The 21,830-nt window shown below is 44.4% G+C and overlaps 1 protein-coding gene across 1 annotated transcript in view; it reads left to right on the top strand.

The window, feature by feature from the left end:
- The window catches only part of ALK (ALK receptor tyrosine kinase), a 761,479-nt gene that overhangs the window by 396,244 nt on the left and 343,405 nt on the right, over positions 1-21,830 (top strand). Inside the window, exon 4 of the mRNA XM_023217284.2 lies at positions 10,354-10,555. Within this exon, the coding sequence (XP_023073052.1) occupies positions 10,354-10,555 (202 nt within the window). The remainder of the gene's footprint in view (positions 1-10,353; positions 10,556-21,830) is intronic.

Below are 21,830 nucleotides of genomic sequence, written 5' to 3'. Positions count from 1 at the left end.
CACTAATTTATTAATGTGTACACAAGGGGAAGTCACAGAGTGGTTAACCCACCCCCCCAGTGGGATGCAGAAGCTTATTTAGCATCTTGAAGTTACAAAAAGAATGGGGACTTGGAGTATGGCCAAAAACAGGTTATGGTTGCAAGACAGGTTATGGGAGGAAGAGAAGAGGAGGCTTGGCTAGCAAAGGTGATCTTGTTATGTAGATTAAGTCTCACAGGTAGCAGCTTTCAAATAGAATAAATAATAAATGTATTTTTCAGACTTTTAAGGGTGTCAACCTCTCAGCTAATTTTTCCTAGCTCTGGATGAGGGAAGCACTGGTTGCATAAGTGCAGATTTTCTACAGATGCAAATCTGCCCCACAAAAGACAGCTTTGCGGGAATACTTTTGTTTTCTGACTCTCCAAGCAGCCATTTGAAAATATGTCAGCCGGGCATGGTGGCTCAAGCCTGTAATCCCAGCACTTTGGGAGGCCGAGACGGGTGGATCACGAGGTCAGGAGATCGGGACCATCCTGGCTGACACGGTGAAACCCTGTCTCTACTAAAAAATAAAAAAATAAAAAAAATAGCCGGGCGAGGTGGCGGGCGCCTGTAGTCCCAGCTACTCGGGAGGCTGAGGCAGGAGAATGGCGTAAACCCAGGAGGCAGAGCTTGCAGTGAGCCGAGATCGCGCCACTGCACTCCAGCCTGGGTGACAGAGCGAGACTCCGTCTCACAAAAAAAAAAAAAAAAAAATGTCAAAGAAATATACTTTGGGGTAAAGTATTTTTATTTCCTTCAGTCCCCACTTTGAAGTCTTAACAAGTTTCACATATTTGGCCATGTGTGGTGGCTCACGCCTGTAATCCCAGCACTTTGGGAGGCTGAGGCAGGCTGATCACTTGAGGTCAGGAGTTCGAGACCAGCCTGATCAACATGGTGAAACCCCATCTCTAGTAAAAATACAAAAATTAGCTGGGTGTGGTGGTGAGCCTGTAATCCCAGCTACTCAGGAGGCTGAGGCCACAGAATTGCTTGAACGTGGGTGGCAGAGGTTACAGTGAACTGAGATGGTGCCACTGTACTCCAGAGCAAGACTCTGTCTCAAACAAACAACAAAAACTGTTTCGCATATTAAAAGCCAAGTTGATAGCTTTGGAGAGATTTGGTTTAGAGATTGTTAGAGATAGAAGAATGGAAAACAAATTGGGATATGCAGAAAAGAGTAAATTTAAATATATCATTCCGTCTCTCTTTAAATCAGTTTTTTAGTCCTGAGAATAGGTCAGTTTGGTGAAACAGTTGTGTCCCATTCCAGGAGGTGGCATTGCAAGTAGGCTAGGCTCTATATATGATGCAGGCAAACAGATCGTAAATAAAAGGTATTTCTGTGGAAACAGGAAAAAAAAAAGGCTAATGTCTGGAATAGTCTATAAACTACTTTTTTTTAGAGTCTCTGAAGCATCTTCAGATTTCAGTGACAATCTGACACATATTTCTGGATTGTAGTTTGAATTGAGTGTTTAAATGAAATTTGTGAGTTCATATATTACTGGCTGTTTATATATAATTTGCTGTGGTAATTTTTCTTGAAGTTTGTTTAAGTGGCCTATCTTTAGTTTGCAGGGCTTTAAGAAAAGCACAGTTTTAATTTCTAATAATTTCAAGTTAGAAAAATGGAAGAAAAATTGAAAATGTTATTTTGGAGACTTGTAGCCAAGAAAGAATTCAGGATTTAGTCTAAGTTGTGAGAAAACAATACAAACTCAAAAATAATGGACAAGGCTAGAATCTCATAACAGGGTTCAAGGAGAAAAAAAACTATAGGGTTTTTATTTAAAAAAAAAAAACAGTTTTTCTCTTTAGTCCTTTATTTCTGCCAAAGACAAATAATGGTAGGACAAACTTATCTGCAAAATAAGTATTAGTTTGATAATATTTGGGCCTGATTATTCATATTCATATAAAGCGTAGCAAGAACAGTGATTGGCCATAGAGGCTCTTATAAGTTAGCTTTGTTGGAACTTTTTTACAAGGAATCTAAGATTAGACTTTTTAAAACCTCAAGCTTAGAAAGCCAAGCCAAGGATGTGCCACTTATCTATATCTGTAATACCTGTACAAATTTGGCGAATTTTTCCCTTCTCGAAGTCTTAAAATATCTTGAGTTTTCTGGGCCTGTCAGAAAGTGACATATTTTACTTTACCACAGGTCAGGAACCCTATAAAGAAACTGTGTAGAAAAGGTATCAGGTCAGACCTTTTAAAGGTCTTCTTATCAGCTCGATAAAGTCAATCTAAATTCCTCAAAGCAGTGTGATCATATTTGAAAATATACCGTTTCAGTCAAGGCCCTGGTAAAATAACCATTATATCCAATAACCACTATATCCACTATTAATTACTATATCCACTATAGCCACTATTTTGTCCTACAAAAGAAAACAGATTCTAATTGAACTTACGTAAATAACTACATTGCTATAAATTAAGACTACTCACAACTTTTCAAAATTCTGGAGAAATCAGGTAAAGAAAAAACTGAATGGTTTAATTTTGCTCACAAAACTATGCTTTACCCAGTTGTTGTTGTAAGCTATAAGTAGCTCAAAAGAAAAAGTTTTCTTAACTTTAGACAAAGCATAAAAAGAATCAACAATGTTTCAAACAAAAAGAAGTCATTAAAAATTATTTTGGTCTTCTGTTAGTTCAGTCCCATGTAATTAATTCTTGTCCCACTTGATGTTGTGCTGGCAATTTTCATGAACATGTCAGATTATTAAAATTAGAGTCTTGAATGTTTTTTATCTAGTTCAATGATATGATCTCCAAAGTTATAACACCTATGTTCAAGAGAACCTGTCAGAGTCCTTTCAATGAATTATCTTGAAGACGAAGCAAATTTTGGACAGTAGCTGATTACAAACCTTTTTCTGAGAATAATCAAAGTAAAACAATAATTGTCTGTGGATAAAAAAAAAGACAGAAATAGCTATAAAGACACAACTGGCAATGAAATTTGGTTATTTTTGTGGCACACAACAATTTAACATAATAATCTTAATTATTGCTGATAACATATACCAAGACTTATTTCAAATATGAGACAAATTAAAATGTGCCACAATTTTGACAAGTAACAATGCAAGAGAGAGAATTCATTTGATCCTGATGCTGGAAATATATCCTGCTTGGAGTAGAATGCATTCTTGGATCTATAGAGAAGATTATAAATATAACCCTTATTCACTGCAGTGAGAAATATATAGCCATCAGTATAAAAGGTCTGTTTATTGATTTTTCAACACTTAGCATCAACCTATAAACAAAACGCGAAACACTTAATCTTTCTTACACAATCTTGACAAGGTAAAGGAAAAGTACAACTGATTTGGGAGGTGGGTGTGGAAGAGAAAAAGTACAGGGAAAGGCAGAAAGACTAAATAGCCTCATCTTTATAGTGAGGAGAGTCAAGTGATACTGTCTGGAGCTGATGGAAGAAGTCATAAATATAATCACATAAAGTTAAAAACATAAGCAATAGAAGATAATTTTTAAAATCAAGAACATTTTAAAAATCAAGAATTATAAAATGGATCTTGTTGTCTTTCTTATTGTCCTATCTATGTCTAAAGTTGTCACACCTGCAAGTAAAACTATGACTATAATATTTAGAATTATGAAGGCAGCCACCTAAATAAATTAGAAATCCTTAAAAAATTTTTTTCCAGTGTGTGGAATGTGGTCAGGTAGAGCAGAGGTTAGAGACTGTTTTTTAAAAAAACATTATAAGCAATTCTGTACTATTCCTTGTCATGTGTATTAGTTCATGCTTGTGTCACTGTAAAGGAATACCTGAGTCTAGGTAACTTATAAAGAAAAGCAGTATAATTGGCTCATGGTTCTGCAGGCTGTACCGGAAGCATGGCAATGGCATCTGTTTCTAGTGAGGGCCTCAAGAAGCTTACAATCATGGCAGAAGGCAACAAGGAGCCAGCATGTCACATGGTGACAACAAGAGCAAATGAAAGAGAATGAGGAGGTCCCAGACTCTCTTAAACAACCAGATCTCTCATAACTAACTGAGCAAGAACTCACTTATCACAAAGGGGGTGGTATCAAACCCATTCATGAAGGATTTACCCCCATCATCCAATCACCTTCCATCAGCCTCTACCTCCAACATTGGGAATCACATTTCAACATGAGATCTGGAGGGACAAACACATCCAAACCATATTATTTCACCCCTGCCCCCCCCCCAATATCATGTCCTTACATTTCAAAATATGGTTATGCCTTCACAATAGTCCCTCAAAAGTATTAACTCATTCCAGTATTAACACAAATGTTCCATGTCCACAGTCCACAGCCTCAGGTGGGACTTAAGGCCAAGTTCCTTTCGCCTATGTGCCTATAAAATCAGAACAAGTAATTTACTTCTAAGATAGTGGTGGTACAGGCATTGGGTAAATATTCTTGTTCCAAAGTGGAGAAATTGACCAAAACAAAGGGGTAATAGGCATCACAAAAGTGTGGAACACAGCAGGGCTGTCATTAAATCTTAAAGCTTCAAAATAGTCTTCTTTGACACCATGTCCCACATCCAGGGCACACTGGTGCAAGGGATAGGCTCCCAGAGCCTTAGGCAGCTCTACCCTTATGGCTTTGCAGTGTGCATCCTCCATGGCTGCTCCCACAGATTGGAGTCAAGTGTCTGCAGCTTTTCCATGCTGAGGTTTCAAGCTGCCAGTGCTGCCAGTGTCTCTACTATTCTTGGATATGGAAGTCAGCAGCCCCTTTCCCACAGCTCCACTAGGAAGTGTCCCAGTGGGGACTCTGTGTAAAGGCTCCAACCCCACATTTTCCCTTGATATTGACCTAGTAGAGTTTCTTTGTGGGGGCTCTGCTCCAGTGGTAGACTTCTGCCTGGGCACCCAGGCTTTCCCATACCTCCTATGGAATTTAGATGGGAGCTGCCAGGCCTTCTTCACTCTTGCATTCTGTGTGCCTGTAGGCTTAACACCACATGGAAGCATAGCTTATGCTATCCAAAGTTGTGTCTGGAGCTGTACGTGGGCCCTTTTGAGCCTTGGCTAGAGCTGGAACAGCCAGAATGTAAGGAGCAGTGTCATGAGGCTGAGCAGGACAACAGCACCCTGGGCCTGGCCCCTGAAACCATTCTTTCCTCTTAGGCCTCTGAGCCTGTGATCAGAGGGGCTGTCCCAAAGACTTTTGAAAGCCCCTTGAGGTCTTTTTCTTGTCTTGGATATTAGCACTTGGCTCCCTTTTAGTCATGCTATTCACTTTAGCAAATTGCTCCACAGGCCACTTGAATTCCTTCCCTGAAAATGTTCTTTTCCTTTCTACCACATGAGTAGTCTGCAAATTTTCCAAACCCTTATGCTCTGCTTTTCTTTTAAATATAAGTTTCAAGTTTGTCATGTCTTTGCTCCCATATCTGATCATAGACTGTTAGAAGCAGCTAGACCACTCAGGAACTCTGCTACTTAGAAATTTCTTCTGCCACATACCCTAAGTTATCACTCTTAAGTTTAACCTTCCACAGATCCCTAAGGCATGAACATGAATGCAGCCAAATTATTTGCTGAGGTGTGCACAGGTTACCTTTACTCCAGTTTTCAACAACTTTTTAATTTCAATTTGGTAATTCCTTAGCCTAGTCTTCACTGTCCATATTTCTATCAGCATTTTGGTCAAAACCATTTAATTAGTCTCTAAGAACTGCCAAACTTTCCCTCATCTTCCTGTGTTCTGAGCTCCCTCTGCCCAAATTCCTCCAACCCCTGCCCATTACTCAGTTCCAAAGTTACTTCTATATTTTCAGGTATTTTTATAGCAAAACCCCACTCCTTGGTGCCAATTTTCTGTATTAGTCCATGCTTGTGTCACTGTAAAGGAATACCTGAGGCTGGGTAATTTATAAAGAAAAGAGGTTTAATTGGCTCATGATTCTGCAGGCTGTACTAGAAGCATGGCAATGGCATCTGTTTCTAGTGAGGGCCTCGGGAAGCTTACAATCATGGCAGAAGGCAACAAGGAGCGAGCATGCCACGTGGTGAGGGTGAGAGTGAGAGCAAGAGAGAAAGGAGGGGAGGTTCCAGACTCTTTTAAATAACCAGATCTCACATAACTGAGTAAGAACTCACGTACACCAAGGGGATGGAGCTAAACCATTCATGACGGATTTGCCCCCATGATCCAATCACCTCCCACCAGGACCCACCTCCAACATTGGGAGTCACATTTCAACATGAGATTTGGAGGAACAAACACATCCAGATGACATCACCATGTTACTACCATATCACTTTGATTTTTAGGATCACTGAGTACCTACCATGTGGCAAGCATTGTGTTGCATACCAGATATTTAGAGGTGTTAGCAGCCTTATAGCAGAAGCATTTAAGAAACAAATGATGCTAGCACAGGAGCCCTTCCTAGGGATGTATGTGTGTAAATTGGGAGAGAGGAAGGCAGGGCAGGGAACCACAGCTTACTTCCTTACTTCTCAGCAGGAAAGTTCACAGAGAATTTGGCCAATTGATTAAAACTGTTGGTATATAAACCTCAGAGAGGTGAATTATGAGAAGAAGAGTTTAGGACTTGGGGGCTTGGAGACTTGACTCAATTTCTTTAGATTAATAATATTCTAGGCAGGCAGGTAGAATTACTGACAGTTTGGGGCTGTAAGAATCCTTAGACAGACTCTATCCAACCCTTTCATTTTACAAAGGAAGGTTGGTAGTAGCAGAGCTACTCCAGTTTAGTCCTTCTGATTCCAGGTTCAGTCCTAGTTCAAAGGAATTCCAGACTAAGACACCTGTCAACACAGGGAACTAATATTTATTACATACCTACCTTGAGCAGGCATGGTACTGCCTACTTGATACATGTTATTTAATTTAATCTTCACAACAGCCATATGAGGTAGGCTATGCCCATATTAAATTTGAGCAAACTAATATTTAAGTGTTTAAATAATTTGTCTAAGGTCAATAACTGAACAGATATAAAAGAGTTTGACCTCTAAGTTCATGACCCTTGGGTTTTGCCCATAATTTGAGCCCTGCTGGTTGAGATGAGAGCAGCACATTCCTACACTGGTGACCAGAGGTAAAAATAACCATTTCATATTTAATCATTAAACATATTGACACGATGCATAATAAAAGAAACATGGTCATGGCGCTGTATAAGCAGAGCTCTTTGATCTGCCTCTCCACTCTCCTGTGGCCACACTGGGTGAAGGTCTGTGTGCTGCTAGACCATCCTTCTTAATTAGAAAGGACCCCAGGAGACTTCACCTAGCCCCAAGCTATCCTGAGCAAAATAAATAGGAAACGGAAAAGAGAGAGAGGAGAGATAAATTCTTACTGACTTTAAAAGATTTATACTGACAATATCCCAAGGAGCTTATGAAATGTATTTTTTCCCTTATTTTTGGTAGAGGAAAGCTGCTGATGAAGAGATAGCTCTCAACTATAGAGTTTCACTGACAGTGAAAATACTTTAAGCTCAGTTGCTTATTGATAGGTTGTGGAAAATAAGGTTCATATAAACATCATCTCACATATTAGAACTGGAAAAATAATCTATCTTTCAGTCAGCTTTGAAAGAGTTCCATTATTGAGGTGCCAAATTACGGGGATGGAATTTACATGCATGGCCACACCCAAGGGTGGAGAGGATCAGTGACACACGAAGAGTCCCTAGTCCCAATACCCCAACACCTTCAGCTGGATTTTTTTAGCTTCTCATGCGTGTGCACATGTGCATAAGTATAATCTTCCTGAGAAGAACGGGGATACCTTCTTTATTTTGCCCCCATTCTTCCCTTCAGTAACTCAAAAATCTCCTGGTTTCTACTCAACATTCTGCCAACTTGAGAACATCAGAGAATGGTCTCAGACCAGGGCATAGTTGCTGCTGCTCCCTTATGTGTAAATTATTATTGGACATGGGACTGGCTTCATCCTAACCCCAGGCCATACCCCCAAAGAGTCTGGAGCAAGACTCTGTCCCCAGAGATACTTCCAGGGTCCTCATGTGCTCTGCACAGATACACGCTACCCTAGTACTGGAAACCCCAGTCATCCACCTTCGACATACTGCTTTTGCTTACAACAGTAACAAAGCAAACACTTCAAATTTGTATTTAGTCACATTCTTGCCCTTGTGTGGACTTGTGGTGCAAGATGAGGTTGGGTCAATATTAATTCCCTCTTGCCCCCACCATAACAGATCAGTTCTCCTGCAGCACCACTCTGATGGTGCCATTCTCCTGCTAGAAATATCTGGCTCTCTATTATCCACAAAATAAAACTGGAAATCTTCAGCCAGGAAGCAATGCTCTCTATGGTCTGGTTACACCACCTATCACCCTAGCCTTCCTTATTTCTCAGTTTTCTCTCCAGCGTCCTACTCTGCAGCCAAACATCATCTACCGTTGTCCTTTTTCCTCTTCCCTTCAGCTTCTGCACAGTCCATTCTGCCAGTATCTTTGTTTTTCTCTCCCTGTAAGACCTGGCTCAAGGGTCTTCCTCTTTATGGATCTTCCCACCTGGACCTCCTGTCTCCTCCCTCCTGAAGGCTCCCAACATGTTTTGCCTGGATGTGTGTCTGACTTTATGACCTGCATTAGTGCTGATAGTTCTTGCAGACATCTCTTCACCCCTGCCAGACCTGGAGTTCCTTGAAGGTCACAACTGTGTCTGTCACGTCGTCTCCTCAGTGCAAAGCCAGTCAGTGCTTGGATGTCTGCTCAAAATAGGCATCCATTAAACGGAATCTGAGGGCAGAAAGGAGTAAGGAAGGGACCAAATAAATGGATTGGGTCTGGTGCCCATGTGCCCCTCATTCACCTTCCTGCCCCTCTGACTTCCAAAGTTGTACATTCTGGCCACAAGGTACCTTGGCCGTGTTTCAGGCTGAAGTACACAATGGGCCAGTGAAAAAGATACAAGGAGAAAAGTACTGCTTCGGAGTCCAGAAATCTGGAGTCTGGTCTTAACCTTCAAACTAAGACTTTGGACAAGTCATTTCCCTATCTGGATCTCCAGTCTGCTTCTCTAGGGAAGCAAGGCGACTGAATTAGATGATCTTCCCAATTCTTTGTCTTTGGTTCTAATCCCTTTTCTTTTCCTCTGTGCCCAGGCAAGAACATTTCCTCCACTGCAAAATACTGTAATAATGTAGATTATGTACTGATGGTTGTAGAGCACTTCTCATGACCATATGCCATGCTGAAACTTCCCACCAGGTACAGAGGGTTCACGTTCTCCATCCAGCTCAGACACAGTCTTGTGCTTCATCCTGATTTAAACCAGAAGTCGCTTTTACTTACTTTAAGAAAGTTGGAAATCTCCAATTCCTGGAAGAGCACTTTCCTTTGGAATAATGCTTTGCCTTGGTAGGAATCCCCCTCTTTTATCTGCACCATTGCTTATTGCAGGCTGCTAGTTTATTTGCTTATTTGGGAAATTGGGTTATCTGCAGAAGGAGACCTTGGAAGTGCCAGGAGTAGTTTAAGAAGACTGAGTACTCCTTAGCTGCTTCCCACTGTGGAAGTCAGGGATCTCGTTGAAATAGATTTCTACTGCAAAAGCAGCAGCATCTAATGGCCCAAAACTTCATTGCAGAAGTGCAGCAAGTAAAATTAATGTATCAGAGGGAATGCCTGGAACACTATAATAGTGGTGTGCTTTTACACTGACAGTAATCTCCTTGAGCGTAGGTTTCTTGCAGGTCATTTGGCCTGTGCTACTGGAATCAGGATTGGCTTGCTCCAGAGGGAAACTCTGCCACGGGCACAACACCAGTGGGGATTTGTAGGGCTTTTTCTGGGGAGAGTTGCAAGTTCACATGACTCATAGGCTCAAGAGCTGAAATGAACCTTAAGAGATTATTGACTTCAGCCAACCCTCTCACCCCATTTTACAAGGGAGGGAACTGAAACCTAGGAAAGTTAATGCTTTTCCCAAGATCATTCAACTAGTAAGGGAAGGAACAAGAGTCTTTTGAAATAGATGTTTTTATTCCTGTTTTGCAGATGAAAAATCTAAGGCTCTAGGACACAGAAGTAGGAAGTAGGGGAGCTAAGGTTAGAACCTTGGTCTGCCTGACTATAAGGCCCATGTGCCCAGCCACTGTCCACCTGCATCAGGCTATACTATTTACAAAGAAAATCTAAGAGTGGAGGAAGAAGGCTGGGTGCATGCAGAGAAGGAGATAATGGCCTCCAGTATCTCTGATTTTGATGCTATTTTTCTCTAAGTCTTGCCACAGAGTTACTGCTGGTCTTACCTGAACACATCTACAGATTCATTTTCCCTGTCTCTTTCCAGGCTCCTTTCTCCTCCTCAACACCTCAGCCGACTCCAAGCACACCATCCTGAGTCCATGGATGAGGAGCAGCAGTGAGCACTGTACGCTGGCCGTCTCAGTGCACAGGCACCTGCAGCCCTCTGGAAGGTACATCGCCCAGCTGCTGCCCCACAATGAGGCTGCAAGAGAGATCCTCCTGATGCCCACCCCAGGGAAGCATGGGTAAGTACTTCTCCATGTCCAAAATTGATTTTATACAAGGTGATTTGGCTTTTGGCTACACATTTCCAGAGTCTGTGACATCTACTTACAAACTCATGATTGTCCTTGAATCGGTAGGTCCAGATTGAGCAATGACTACTAATATCCCTTAGGTGGTGTCTTGGGTACTGACTTGTGGGTACCTCTGGCTACCCTGGCTAGTGGCCCTTCCAGAAGCCACAGGACCAGCTGCCAGAGTGGGCATTTCATGAGTGGGTATTAAAGATACTCATTTCCCAAAGTTCAGATGGAGCCAAGAAGAAAACAGCCAAAGAAATGTTAAAAGGCCAGAATGAAAGTAATTTAATATGGTAGAAACTGGGTTTTACCAGCAGAAGTTGGGCAGGAAGGGAAAGGACAAAATATTTTGTCCATCCAAGCAGGTGCTATGGGAATTTGGTACCCCAGAGCAGGATTAGTCATGGATACTACACCAGTGTAATTCAGTAGAGATTGGAACAGAGCTTTGTGCTACAACCACCAAGGCATATGACAGTGGAAACCTTTAAGCTTTCTGGAGATACTTACTTGCTTACTCAGTGATTCATCAGGGCTCTACATGTCGTGACATTGGAAAGCAAAGTTAAACTAGGGCACCTCTGTGCCTGGCTTTTGTTTTTTCATTCCATAAGTATAAATACCATCCTGTGATCTCAGCACTGAGGGACCCCAGATCTGATTACTTTAGCAACAAGGATCCTTCTTTGTGACTTGTTTACAGGAGAAAATTCCCAAATGTCTAGCTGTGCTTAGACTTGGCTTCCTTCTAAGAGAATATCTTTTCAGAAGGGTCCCACCTGGACGATGCCTGCTACCCATCCTCCATCCCCATGGCGTGCAGGGGAGAGATCCTGTCTATTGCTTTGTCAGTAAAGCTGAATGGCCTCCTTCGTAATTTATTGAAAGTCTTCTCCCTACTCCCCGCCATTAACCCATCTGTATTTAGTTGCTCTTAGAAGGACTACAAGCTGCTGCAGTCTCATCAGGAATGAAATCTTGGCATCAAAAAGAATGCTCTCCACATTCCTAAACTCATATCCATCTTCTTGCCTCTGAAATACCTCTTTGGGCTGGCTGAGAAGGTCCCAGCTACCAAGGTCTCCTGCTCTATTCACCAGATATCAGTGTGGGATAGCAGGTGTCTGGACTGCCCCCTGTTTGGGACCAGCTGTTCTCTGGCACCAAGCCTCCCTCCAGCACGGCTTCTCTCTCCTGTAAGGAGCCTGGATGGGAAGGCCTCTTATCTGAGAGCAGGGCTATGTGCCATCCTATAGGTATTTGCCCCGCCTCATATTCTGAGAATTGCATATTCTGACTTATCACTCTCCACATTCCTTCCTTCCCCACCAGGCCTGGCAGAGACCAGGGATTGTTGCTTGAGGCTGCTGAGCCCTCAGGCATCAGTCCCTTGTGATGCTGGTGGAGGGTGGGGGGATTCACAGATGTGGCTGGGAGAGGTGGAGTTGGAGTCTGAGAATACCCACGAGTGTGAGAAAAGGTGCCAGAGGGGTTTCAGCCCTTCTTGTGTGGCCTGGCCTGTTTCCCTGTGTAGCATAGTCAGGAACATAACTCCTCGGGTGTGACTGGCCATAGGGCCTTGCAAATAGTTTTTCCCTCTTTACCTTTCTATGCTCATAACTACCAAGTGAATTCTCATTTAAAGGAGGAGAAAACTGAGGCAGAGAGAGGAAATAGGAAGTGACGTGGGCCAAACTGGACTCTTTCCAGGAAACCTAAAGCCTCTTAGGGAGAAAGGGTGGAGCTGGGAAAGAGAAAGGGAAATATGAAAGAATCTTGCAAAAAAATAAAAAAGAGAGAGTGATTATTTTGACTATTTGACCTTTCAAGACAAGTGAGCCCTGGGGCATGTGATGTCAGTGCCTTCAAGGGCAGCCTTCCCTCCACATGGTGCCATGGCCACCTACCTCAAGGTCCACCTGGCCACCCAACTTACCCTCTTCCCAAGGCAATGCCTCTATCACCAGAGGAGCTGCTCTGTCGTCTGGAGGGTGTGAGTTGAGCAGGAGAAAGGAATTGGGACTGAGCTGAGGCAAATTCAGTGACTTGATAGCTTTGTCTGGGGCTGCTTACATATACAGGGACTTCGTCTTAGACCCAAGCTTCATGCGTCTCAGGTACAGCGATGTTTTCCCCTGGCCCTGGCAGAGCCATGGAGGAGTTTAGTGAAGAGCAGGAGTGATTCCACATTTAAATTACAGATGCCTGGGCCAGCCTCCTCACCTCCCTTGAGATCAGTGTGGTGAGGGTAGAAGGTGGCAGCAGAAAGGACAATCAATAGACCGTCCACTGCAGCGCAGAGCTACTCTCGTGGGTGCCTTGGCCAGCCGCAAGGAACAGGGCATTTGCCCTAGCAAATCAAAACTTGCCCAGCTTTGCACTGTTGAGAGTTTGGGATCACAAAGGATGGAGATTTGCCTGCTCCCTGATTATGGGATCGCTGCTAGTCTCAAGAATCTTTGGATTTGCAGTACTCAGCAGTTTGCCTTGCTGAAAGCTCACTCCGTTTAATGTCAGAGATGACCTCACTAGCATAGCGCTCAGAGCAGTGAGGGGGACACAGTGATATCCTGGTGATGTCGAATGTGATGATTACGAATGGGGCTGGCTTCCTCTCATAACAGGAGATGGTGGTTTGGGGACCACTATTTGGAAAACAACATTCCGTGTTTGTAGTAATGAGGGAGGAAGTTGTAATAATAAAGTCGGCTGGGGAGAGCCTGACTCAGAGGAGTGGGCTGAGGAGTGACAAGTCACACGCCACCAAGTTCCCCGGAAATCACTGAGTCGTGAGCAGGCAGTGCCGGCTGTCGTGCATCAGAGGGGTGGGAGCAGCCGGCTGGTTGGAAGCACCCGGAGGCAGGAGGGTAGGGGAAAGGCAGTTGGAGAAGCACAGCAGCTGCTTCCTTCCTAGTTGCCTGGAGAGCAGCGGAGTATATGAGGTCTAATGAATCACAGAGCATGAGTGGCCACGTTGGCCAAGGCTGCTTGGCTTTGCCCAGAGTCTCGCAGGGGACAGACAGGTGAGTGCCCAACCTGCTCATCTGCCCAGGCAGAATGACCAGAGAATCAAGGAAGCAGAGAAATAGGGGCTGTCAAACAGCCTAGGCCCAGCTGGTCACAGTCACGTAGGCATAGGACATCTTAGCTAGAAATTAGTGGCCATAAAGTCCCCATGATCTGAATGAATATGATAATACCTATGTAAAATGGTGAGTTGTGAAATGGCATATGGAAAATGGCTCGCACGGTGCCTGGCTATAGTTGGCACTAATAAATGCTAGGTCCTTTTTGGTTCAAACATTCATCTCACCATCATGGATTCAGTGCCTCTTGTGTGGTAGGTGCCAAAGATGACACAGCCAAAGACAACAAGGTCACAGCTTTCAAGTAAGAAGGACACAAGCAGAATAGCAACAGCACGTGCTTGTGTGAATGTTTTAAAATTGAGGCTCATATTATTAAGAGGCTGAGCTAAGATCGCTAGTGGCAGATCCGGCAGAAGCAGCCAGCTAGGGAGCCATCCCTTGCACCACACTGCCGTTCTGATGTGTCTTAGAAAGATCGATCAATCCAGCAGCAATTGTCTGTGTAAAATTGGTGTTCTCCTGGATGCAGGAACGCAAGCTTGAGGGTGGGTGGCATGTCAGGCTATAGGAGACACTCTCCAGGGCTCCTGCCCAGAAGGCCGCCTCCAGTCTTGTTTCCTCTCCAAGCACATGGCTTTCTCCTACAGCCGCGGGTATCTGGGGACTTTATTATGTGTGACCAGAACTACACAGTGTGTGGAGGGAAGAATTGGGCCCTGAGGGGACAGAAGTTGCCAATCATTTGAATTACTAATATTTGAAAAGAGATTTTAAACCGAAAGTCATTAGGAAAACTCAGGCTTGAGCCAAGATAAGCTGTCAGGGCATTTTAAAGCACAAATAAGACTCAATCCAGAGTATGGTGGTGAACTGAAATTCTCAGCACAAAGCCTTGCCTTTCTGCAGGACCTCAACCCCTAGACCCGGAAGATACTTGAGTCTAATCTCCTCCCCTTTCCATGTTAGTTTCCTGATGGGGAATGTGAAGCCCAGGGGGGGTGATGATATGGTGTGATGTGATGAAGGTCAAACTGCAGGCTCAGACCCGGCACAATGGCTCACACCCCTAATCCCAGCACTTTGGGAGGCCAAGGTGGGAGGATCACTTGGGGCCAGAGTTCAAGACCAGCCTGGGCAACATAGTGAGATCCCCAACCTCTACAAAAACAATATATTTTTAGTTAGCCAGGCATGATGCTACATGCCTGTAATCCCAGCTACTCATAAGGCTGAGGCAGGAGGCTTGCTTGAGCCCAAGAGGTTGAGGCTGCAGTAAACTATGATCATGCCACTGTACTCCAGTCTGAGTGACAGAGCAAGACCCTGTCTCAAAAAACAAACTAACAAACACACAAAACTGCAGGCTCGTGGCAAAGCCAGGACTCATCTCCACAGTGGCACCCTGGAAGGGTCTGTTTCCCAGCTGCCCAGCTGCATCAGGAAACCCTCAAACTCACTGCCCTTAGATTAAAATCAGCAGCCACCCTCCCCAAGTGAAGAAAAATTTGCATTCCCGCTGGGTACCCATACAGCTGCAGCACTTACTTAAGGCAATCAGTTCTGACCAAAGATCCCAGCTTTAAAACTAGTAACAATCCTAATAGGAAATGTGCCAAGGTAATTTAACTCAAAGAGATATTGATTTGTGGCCATCAGGAGGTGTGGTTTCAGTCCTGATTCGCAGCTGTAGCTTCTTACCTTCTAAAGTGGAGGTTCTGACTGCCCTCTGCTCCCCTCTTCTGTCCCAGCAATGCCAGCGACCCATCCTCAGATGCCATCCAGGAGTAGGGCAGCAGGAAGTAATTCTCTCCACCCCAGACTCCTGCTCCCTGGACAAAGAGGGACCTCCCTTCTGGCCCACTGATACCTTCACCATTAATGCACAGAACCCCGAATGTTCCTGTCAGTAGACAGGCTGAGTGAGAGATGATCTCAGGACAGGGCACCTATGGAAAGATGCCACCAGGCATTTGCTTCTGAAAAGGGACCTGATTGCTTTTCCCAGGCTGCTCTGGGTTGAACTTCAGTCAGCCCAGGGCAAAGTGGCAAGTCTTGACAGCTGGGGAAATCAGAGCCTGTGGCATTCAGCCTCCATGGTCAAAAGTTCTCCTTGAATCTTGCCTGCATGATAAATGAGATCAGAAATAAAAAAGGTGATCATTTATTGAAATTGATGCCCTCAAGTGGCAGTGTCACAATGATTTAATTTCAGGCCCAGCTTTTTCTCACTTTCAAAGTCATTCATAGAGTCAGCTTCTCTCTTTTCCCCCATGGTCTGAATAACATACTAATAAATATACAATAAGGCCTTTAATGTCTAGGTGATTTACACTAAAAAGAGGGAGCCATTCAAAGGCTCCAAAGATAATTTTTAAAAGCCTTAAAACTCACACCCAGGCTTGTCAGGGGCATATTTCCCAGACACCTTGTTACAGGAACAATCGTGTAGCTCAGGGTTCTCTGAGCACACAGTGGGCGGGAGACTTGAGGTCTGAGTGCTCCTGGAGGAAATTCTTCACACACAATATGAGTTTGGACAAGTCTCAGAATCTCTATAAGCCTCATCTTTGTAAAATGGTAGTGATTGTGCCACTCACAGGAGTGTCGTGGGTTTAAATTAGATTAACATGCAGAGCAGGTGCTAACAGTGCCTACCCGCTGCCTCCCAGGCCCAGGCTGTCTGTCTAAGGGACACCCTTCTCTCAGGCTGCTCAGGGTCATGGGAGAGTGGGCAGGAAGAGAGCCAGGGTTACAGATTTCACACCCCTTCTTCTCAGAGTAACCACTTGTGTTCTTCAAAATGGATCCCAAAGTACCAGTCCCATTGAGTATGCCTGGATTTACCATATTTCTCCCCACTTTGAGTAGTAATATTGAAGCAACTACTAAAATGCTAGTCCTCTTTAGACGAACTGGACCTTCAGCCATTAACATGGTAGGTCACAAGCTTTAGTAATACAAATCAGAGCCACACATTTTGCAAAATTCATATAATTGAGTCTCATCTTGAGCCATTCTGATTTTACTTGTCTTGGAGTGGGCCATGAGCATGTGTATTTTTAGGAAGCCCTGCAGGGATTCTGGGTGTGCACCAAAAGTTAAGAATCATGGCTCTAACATCTCAGCTTGAATTGGTTGATCACATAAGCAGGTAGCTTTATGTTACCATTTAGTAAACACTAAGAAGAAAAGCAAAAAAGAAACCTTAAAGACGTGGGAGGACTTGTGTTTAAGGTGGAGAGCCATTTTTCTCCCACTCATGATTGGACAGGCTAGTGACAAGGTTTCCACCTGTGGCCTCATCCTGCCTGTGCAGCTCATGAGCTGGGGTAGCTGGAAGGAATCCAAGGTCATGAATGTCTCTGGTCTCCACAGGTGGATATACTCTCAACACATCTATTATTCTATCTCTAGAAGGACTGTGGCTTCCAAAGCCACAGGGGAATGAGAATACAGATGGACTAGAGAAGCAAAACCTTTTAAAACCAGAAGGAAGCTCCATCCCATTCTTCCATTTATCTATCCATCCATCCATTCATCTACCATCCATCTATCCATCATCCATCCATCCATCCCATCCTCCCATCCACCTACCTATCCATCCATCCATCTACCATACCATCCATCCATTCATCCATCCATCCATCATCCATCCCATCCTGCCATCCAACAATCCATCCATCCATCCATCCATCCATCCATCCATCCATTCATCTACCATCCATTTACCCATCATCCATCCATCCATCTCATCCTCCTATCCACCCACCTATCCATCCATCCATCCATCCATCCATCCATCTACCATGCCATCCATACATCCATCTATCCATCCATCCATCCATTCATCCATCTACCATCCATTCATCCATCCATCCATCCATCCTCCATCATCCATCCATTGATCCATCCATCCACCCATCCATCCATTCTCTTTGTACTTCATGTATTGACTCTCATCTAGGTCCCAGGTAAACAACAGAGCCACAGCCCTCCTTTTTGTTCTCAAGAAGCAGAGACTGTGTTGTTAAATATTTATGGTAAATTATCTGTACAGTGCATATTCAGTTTGCCAAGTGAGTCAACATCTATCAACTCATTTCACCTTTACTATGATCTGTACCATATATATTATTCACCTCCTTTATAGATGAGTAAACCAAATCTCAGAGAGCTTCCATAATTTGCCTATAGTTATGGGTAACACAGGGAAACACAAATCTTCTGGGTCCATTTCTTTTCTCATGTTGTTTTCCCAAGACAGCCTTGCAGTTGAACCCTGGCATCATGCCTGGCTCTGAGGAAACTAAGAGCTGTTCTTATCCAATCAGGAAAAGCTCTTCTCAAGAGAGCTTTTCTGATATTTGGTCATCTAATTCTGGCCCACAGGTCTTGAAGATGGAGACTTTGGGTTTCACACCTTTTTATGCTAGTAATGTCTGGCACACTGCCTAGCAGATAGTAGGGGTTCTGTGTTAGGTGGATGGATACCATATCAATTGAAGCTAGTTCTAGGATGCAGCTCTTTTAAAGCCTAAGCTCTGAGTCTAAAAATTAAAGCCCCATTCAAGATCACAGAAGAGTCTCCAATCGATGGAAAGATGAAAAGTATTTTCTCCCTGCCCTCCACCCACACCCAGGGATAAATGTATAACCCTCCCTGGGGCTCAGGAAGCAGCTGTCAAAATGCACCTCAACTGTGAAGGTTGCCATGAAGTACAAAGGACAATTCCTTTCCTGGCAGGTACAACTTTTACTCACGATTGCTTTCATTGATGGGCATCAAAAAAAAAAAAAAAAAAAAGACCATCAGCTTCTGCCAGTTCTGACCTTCGAGATTTGACAGCTGAAGGCTTGTAGTGAGGCTCTTTTGAGCCGCTGTTTTTGCTTTCTCACTCTGCCCTGGATATTTGATGGATTGAACACCAGGACGATGAGAGAACTGTGAATACCTGTAACCCCGTGGCTTGTCAGAATGGCATCTTGGCCAATCCCATAATGATAAATATATATTGCATACAAAGAGAAGTCAAAATGCATAGAAACAGATGCTTCTCATCTCAGAAGTGTTTACTGAGCCTCACCATTTCCCAGTGGGGAGGGAGATGGTAAAAAACAGGTGCAGGAATTTTAGTGATAGAACACTGGTGTCAAGAAATTCACTCATAGTTCACGTATGCATTCTGTCAACAAATGTCTATGAGTCATGCTCAGTCCCAGGCACTGGCTGGACTCTGGAAGCTCATTCAGGCTCCAAGGAGCTCAGAACGAGGTTTGGAATTGGGCGACAAGACACAGTTATGAGGCCATAAGGAAAGGGGTGTAATGGGCGCTGTGTGCTGGGTGCTATGGGAATGCTGGTGGCTATCAGGCAAGCTGGCCCTGAGAAGAACACTTGAGCTGGCTCTGCAGGGGTGAGGGGTGTCAGGTGGACGATGAGAGGAAGACATTCCACACAGCGCACGTGTGCAAAGGACAGCCTGAGGACACAGATCATGGACTGTGGCCATGTGATTCTCTTGGTTTATTCCTCCCCATCCTGCCCAGGGTTCCTTATCCTGGCTCTAGGAGTCCTCACTTTCATGTGTTTGTGGCCACTGGCTTATGTGGCAAGAAAACCCATCCCTCTCCACAAAAGCAGTCCTCAAACAGCAGAGCTTCATTCCTGGGTCCCACAATCACCACTACCTCTTCTTGTAGCAAATGTCCTGCTGCAAATACCCAGAAGACCTCCCTCTGAATGCAGGCACTCCCCTTGCTTTTACTTTCTCTCTGGTAGTATCTTCTTCCCCACTGAAAACTCCAAGTACCTATGTGGACAATCCATGCATGCAACTATTTTTCACCCCAGCATGAGTGGGTTTCAGTGGATGAGCCAGGACTCCAGGATTGGCCTGTTGCCCCTTCACTCCTCACTTTGCAAGAAGAGTAGCCATAGGGGGCGGGGATTCTTCATGGATTGCCCTTAACCCCTTTTCCACTACAGAAACCCCTACACATGCAATGTCCTCTCCTCTGAAAAGCCTTTTTTGGGTTTCTCAAATAGCATTGACCATGCAGCCTTGTGACCATTCAGTTACCAGCTTGTCTCTCCCCACAGTCAGCAGGGACCCAGGGTCCTCTCCCTGTTGGCCCTTAAGTGCCGACACATGAAAGATAGGGAGAGAATGAGGCTGTTGACTGGGGGACTGGACAGGACCTGGCATCCCAGGTAGGAATTTGCCTCCCTTCCTTCATCTCCTATAATTAGTGTGATAATGAGGAAGAGAAAGAGGAAGAGTCACTTGATGCTTACTCTCTGGTGGCAGCATTGTTCTAAGTGCTTTGCATGTGTCAGCTGATCTAATGTTATATGTACCACCACCTGGTGAGGGAGGCACTAGCACTACCTCTTTTACAGTGGGGAAGCTGAGGCTCAGTGAGGTTAAGTAACCTGCCTAGAGTTGCACAGCTTGTAAGGAGTAGACTGGATCTGAGCCCAGCTAATCCAGCTCCACTGTCTCTGCTCCCAATCATCACTCCATGGATGGTAACTACCCTATTACCAGCTGATAATTAAGGATGCATTATTATTTATTTATCATTGTTAACCATTATTTATTCTTTATAAATACCCAGCTGCATTTTTCTATGGTGTGTATACAGTCCTTCCTGTCCACAATAAAGGGCAAAGGTGTAAGGCTTTGATGCACAGAAGAAGCCTGTTTTAGAGAGCAGGCAGTCCTGAGACTTATGTCTGGCACTGCCAAAGGTCAGAGAGTGTCTATCCAGAAAGTCTGGCCTCAGCTCTCCTGTCTCCTGAAGCTCCATTCCAACCCGGTTGCCTTCACCTTCAAAAACCAAGTCTGTGGTGAGGAGATGGAATTGGGTGATGGAATTGCCAGCTCTTTGAGCTGTAAGGAAACCGTCCAGGCAACTGGAGCTGATGGCCCAAGTGTGAGGAAACACTATGACCCGCTTAGTAGCCCAGTTCCCCTCTGCATTCATGCCCAGCCTCAAAGCAAACGTCCTTCTTTCTCATTACTTGGCCTGCTTCTAAGTTTGCCTTTTCCTCTTTGTTTTATTTAGAGAACCACACACATATGCCTGGCTAAACTCCTGACTTTTACAGAAATGCATTCTGTTATGGTTCAGAGCCTTAGTTAAGAGCCATAGCAGCCTGGGGATTTTGAATTTAAAGGGATTCACAAAGTCTACATACAGATTTGGTGCACTGTCTATTCCTGGGAGAATCTTACATCAGTAAGCTCAGTGAATGAGTGTTCCCACTCCTTTCCAATGACTGATCGTGTTCCCCCTGCCAGTGGGGAAGTCTTGTGGTGGTAAGAAAAGGGAGGGTCCCTAGGAGAGGCCACTGAGAGAGCAGGCTGAGCCCAGGGCATGAGACCTACCATTGCCAGCGGCTACAGATGTTTCCTCAGATCACTCACCCAAGGGCACCAGGTTGCCTGAGGATCTGGGACCTTGCTCCACCCTACAGGGCAACTTAGCTCAAATGACATACACATAATGGGAGTCTAAGGAAAGAGCTGTGGGCCAGGCTGCTTTTTTCTTAGCCCCACTATGTGATCCAGGCTTTCAATTCACCAAAAGTAGTGTGAGGGAGAACCCACAGTCAGATTGGTATTTTGCATTGTGCCATTCATTCTGTGGAACGTTCCTTGCAGTCCTAGAATGATCATCTCAGTGACTTCTGGGCATTAGAAAGTCCCATATTGGAGCAAATGAAGACCCAGATGAGAGAACTGACAAGCGAATATCACGGGCTGTTAATCTTCAGCCTCAAATCCTTTAGGGGGTCCCTGTGAAACCCAGGATCAAGTGAGCTGTTTATTAGCATGGCACTCAAAGCCACCAATCAAGCCTCACCCCTCTTGAGCCTGGCTCACCCCATTTCTCTGGACCCATGATTCATTTGTATCAAACTACCCACAGTTGCCCCCCTGTGAAGCAAACCAGTTCAAGCCCTCTTGCCTTCCCTCACCTTCCCGACCATCAAGAACAATCCATCTTCTCCTCCAAGAAGGAATCTCCTACCTCCTTTTCCACAAAGCCTTTCTTGAGACTCCAGACCCTCTGTGAACAGAGCTGATTGCACCACCATTTGCTGCCTGCTGCACATCTCTATT

Source organism: Piliocolobus tephrosceles, chromosome 15 (genome assembly GCF_002776525.5).
Source record: "Piliocolobus tephrosceles isolate RC106 chromosome 15, ASM277652v3, whole genome shotgun sequence".
Lineage (NCBI taxonomy): Eukaryota > Metazoa > Chordata > Mammalia > Primates > Cercopithecidae > Piliocolobus > Piliocolobus tephrosceles.
The sequence above is the reverse complement of the archived record's forward strand: the minus strand, read 5'-3'. Positions and strand labels throughout refer to the sequence as shown.